The 4324-nt window shown below is 44.8% G+C and overlaps 1 protein-coding gene across 1 annotated transcript in view; it reads right to left on the bottom strand.

The window, feature by feature from the left end:
• The window catches only part of SPTAN1 (spectrin alpha, non-erythrocytic 1), an 89219-nt gene that overhangs the window by 30705 nt on the left and 54190 nt on the right, over window positions 1–4324 (bottom strand). The window contains 4 exon segments of the mRNA XM_023510575.1: window positions 1275–1456; window positions 1582–1726; window positions 2047–2138; window positions 2900–2947. Of these exon segments, the coding sequence (XP_023366343.1) occupies window positions 1275–1456; window positions 1582–1726; window positions 2047–2138; window positions 2900–2947 (467 nt within the window).

The raw sequence follows: 4324 nt of genomic DNA, 5'->3' as shown, positions 1-4324 counted from the left end.
TGTGAAGGAGAGAAACATCATCTGTCTCCTCCCATTTCAGCAAAGGAAATGCCCAAGATGACAGACATCTGCAGAAGTGTGTGACTGTATGTGTAAAAGAACATGTTTTATTAAAAAAAAAAAAAAAAGTAAAAAAATTACATTTTGTTTATTAAAGATAGGTCTACAGCTGGGACAGGTGGCTCACACCTGTAATCCTAGCACCCTAGGAGACCAAGGCAGGTGGATTGCCTGAATTCATGAGTTCGAGACCAGCCTGAGCAAGAGTGAGACCCCCATTTCTAAAAAAAAAAAAAATAGCCAGGTGTTGTGGGGGGGAGCACCTGTATTTCCCAGATACCTAGGAGGATGAGGCAAGAGAATCGCTTGAGCCCAAGAGTTTGAGGTTGCTGTGCGCTGTGATTTCATTGCACTCCACGGAGAGCGACAAAGTGAGACTTTATCTCCAAAAAGACAAAAAAATTGGGAAGAACAGAATGAACTTAAATACTATGTTAGTGTTAGATTTACTGAGCATGACAATGGCAATGTGATCACTAGGAGAATATCCTACACATATGTTGAAGTGTTCAGAGGCAAGTGCCATGTATCTGTGGCTCAGAGAAACAAACATGTATTTAGTGATAAAGCAAATATCACAAAAGTTGTGGTGACCACAGATGAAGGCATCAGGGATGCTCAGTGTTATTCTTTTAACTTCTCTGTGGCTTTGAGACTTTTCTAAATAAAAAAAAGTTGGTATAATAGACTGAATTGTATTTTCTAGTTACTGAAAAATATGCCTAAGGAAAAAACACTGTCACGAGAGTGCAGCTGGGGAGGGGGCGGGAGGTGTGCGTGTGCACATACTTGGATTGAGAAGTGAAAACTTCTTTGACTTTCACATATTTGGGAGTCTGAGGATTTTACATTGAGCACATATTACTTTCATAATAAAAACGACCATTACAAAGAAGGTTAAAGAAGGTTCTATGGGCTCAGCGCCCATAGTTTAGCAGTTAGGGCACTGATCACATGCCCCACGGCTGGCTAATATTTCGAACCCAGCCCGGGCCTGCTAAACAACAACAACAAAAATAGGTGGGCATTGTGGCAGGCGCCTGTAGTCCCAGTTACTTGGGAGGCTGAGTCAAGAGAATCGCTTAAGACCAAGAGTTTGAGGTTCTGTGAGCTGTGATGCCACAACACTCTACTAAGGGAGATATCATGAGACTCTGTCTAAAAAAAAAAAAGAAGGTTCTATGCTATACTATGCTCTAGAGTGAACGTTGTACCGAAAATCACTGAGGAAGCGCTGCAGGTCGTGTGAGTCGCCTAGCTTGGCCTTGCGCTGGTCTGCACGCTTTCCCAGGCTGTTCCAGGCCTGGTTTAACTCTGTACATTTTTCCTGTAGGTCTTCTGCTGACTCGGGATGGGACTGGATCAGGCGCTCAGCTGTTTCTCCAAGGGAATTTACCTATGGGGAAAAAAGTGGGGGAGAAACCACGCAATAAAAGGGTTCTATTCTGCAGAAAACAGAATAGAACACATGTTCTATTCTGGGGGAAAAACACATGTGAAGATGCCTTTGCATCCTCTCACCTTGTCACCGAGAGCCGCAAGGTCTCTCTCGAAGCCCTCATGCTTGCGCTGCAGGGCCTGGACACTGGCAAGATCATGCCCGTAATTGTCTGTGTTTAGAGCCTGATTCTTCTCTTCAATCCATTCTTTGGTTTCATCGGCATCTCTAGTAGTGAAACGTACATTCAGGTTAATAAATATTGAGTACAGAAGCCTTGGTTATAGGACACAGGACAAATTTATTTAGCTGAAACTTGTACATTTGTCAATGGCTACGACTAACAGCTCTATAAAAAGCTTCAGAACAATCATTGACACGGCAGTGTTATGGAGCCTCTGTCCTGCGCCAGATATAGTCCTGGGTGCCAGCGCACAGACATCAACATGATCCACCGTTTCCTCTGAGATCTCAGTCAGCAAGTCTGGGGATGTCCACGTCAACCCGTCACCCGCTTCCTTCCCCTTAGAGGAAGGCTAACCCCTCACCTGTGGAACCTCTGTACTTCATGAGCACTGCCCAGGAGCTGGCTCCGTTCCTCAGCTAACTGCTGCAGGGACCGCCAACGCTCATTTAGCTCCTACAGGGGGACGCAAAACATTAGTTCTGTTGCAAGCCCTCTCCTGTCATGTCCACAACTGGACACTGGGAAACGGCTTAATGTAAAGGATATGCCACATATATGTTCCTGTTTCTAACCTTCCTACTTGAAAAAATTAGTATACAACAGGATCAAAATTCTAGAAAGTCAGAACCAAGCCAATACTAGCCACATCTGATGGCTCAAACACCCTAGCAACAGCTGGCCTAGGAATTCCTCTCGAAGCAGCAGAAGATGTAGCTAACTTGTCCTCACTCTTGACTCCTAGCCTGGTGTCTGGCATGGGGCAACTGCTTCCTGAGCAAGTGCTGAGTGGGTAAATCCCAATGAGTAGACTGCCTCTAAACACTTGCCCAGGGTACCGGCAGGCCAGAGCAGGCCTGGCAAGAGCTGGCAAGTGGCAGGACCTTGAGCAGCAAAGATGTTCACTGCTATCCTGAGAGCCAGCTCTGCATGGCTCCCCACCGCACTGGAAACCTGAGGCAAGGCTTGCTCTGTTGTTGGCAACTGGCAAGATCTTGACCAGGAGAGCCCACCAAGCAACCCTGTGGCCATGAGAACACCCACTTAATAAGCTCACAGGAGATATCTACCTAGCCACTTCTGCACCCAGGAGAGTGAGATATGTCACAGTTCACCTGATTGACTAAGAGACAAGGACAATAGCTCCACTGTGAACAGGGAAGGAAGAGATTGAAAAAAACCAGGGAAAATCCAAGGGAGTTATCACTGCTCCTTACCTTGATAGAATTAAAGGTGGCCACGGTGTGAACCATCAGACGAGCAGACTATGTAGGGAGGAAAGAGACAGAGATCTGAGCTGTAAGTTCCACTGTGGGTCCCCATGGTCAACCAGATTACACCACAGGGGTACTGTCAACATTCTGAGCAGAGGCGTTAATACAAGTATGGACCATTAGAAAGTACTGTAATTCAGTGTTTAGGGCGCTGGCCACATACACTGGGGCTGGCAGGTTTAAACCAGGCCAGGGTCACAATAATGACAACAACAACAAAAAAATAGCCGGGCATTGTGGCGGATGCCTCTGGTCCTGCTACTAGGGAGGCTGAGGCAAGAGAACTGCTTGAGCTCAAGAGTTTGAGGTTGCTGTGAGCTGTGACACCACAGCTCTCTATCCAGGGCAACATAATGAGACTCAGTCTCGAAAAAAAAAAAAAAGAAAAAGAAAAAACTCAAAGTAGACATTCAGACCCAGTATAATGATTAATTTTACCTAACAAAGAATGAAAAATAGTAGGGAAACTCATAATTACAGCAGCTGGTTGGATAGGAGAACCCATCTAAAAGCTAATTAGTACCATTTTTTCTCCATACTGTAGAAAAACACTCCAGAAAACATACTAAATGTAAAAATGTTGGCAACTGAGACTGTTTATTTAAATAATCAAGTGAACTAATAATTTTTATTTCTACTTATGGTTATTAGGCTGCTGTTCTTTTTTTTTTTTTTTTTGGAGACAGAGTCTCACTTTGTTGCCCCCAGTAGAGTATTGTGGTGTTGCAGCTCACAGCGGGCTCAAGCGATCCTCTTGCCTGAGCCTCCCAAGTAGCCGACTGCTGTTCTTTTTAACAGTGTTTCTTTGAAGGAAGGGCAATAGCTTTACCAGAGGAAAGAGAAAGTAAACTGGAAATTAGTTTTCTTCTCAACAATGTAGCTACTTCTAAAAATCTAAAGTCCTTTAGGACTTACAGTCCACCCAGTGCATCTGAAAGCAACTGCTCATGGCCCCATCATAATGCTCATGACCCTTCAAGCAGAAGAAAAGGACAGCTACATGTGGATGTGTAAGTTCAGCTCATCAGATGTTCTGAGAAGTTCTAGGGGAATCCAAGGTGACATTTCCAACCAGTAGGGGTGTATACAGGGGTCAGAATGTAGACCTGGGGTTTGTTTTTTTGTTTGAGACAGAGTCTCACTCTGTAGCCCTGGGTTGAGCACTGTGGCGTCATCACAGCTCACAGCAACCTCGATCTCTTGGGCTCAAGAGATTCCATTGCCTCAGCTGCCCGTGCAGTTGAGACTATAGGAGCCCATCATAACATCTGGCTAGTGTTTCTAGGAGGCCTTTTATTTTAGGTTTTCACACTTTCTACGCATTTCTGGAAGCAATTGTCTTGCCTCAGTTTTTCTATTATTATTATT

This window comes from Otolemur garnettii, unplaced genomic scaffold (assembly GCF_000181295.1).
Source record: "Otolemur garnettii isolate 467f Iridium unplaced genomic scaffold, OtoGar3 scaffold00014, whole genome shotgun sequence".
NCBI lineage: Eukaryota > Metazoa > Chordata > Mammalia > Primates > Galagidae > Otolemur > Otolemur garnettii.
Note: the sequence above shows the minus strand (reverse complement) of the source record. Positions and strands in the feature narration are given on the sequence as shown.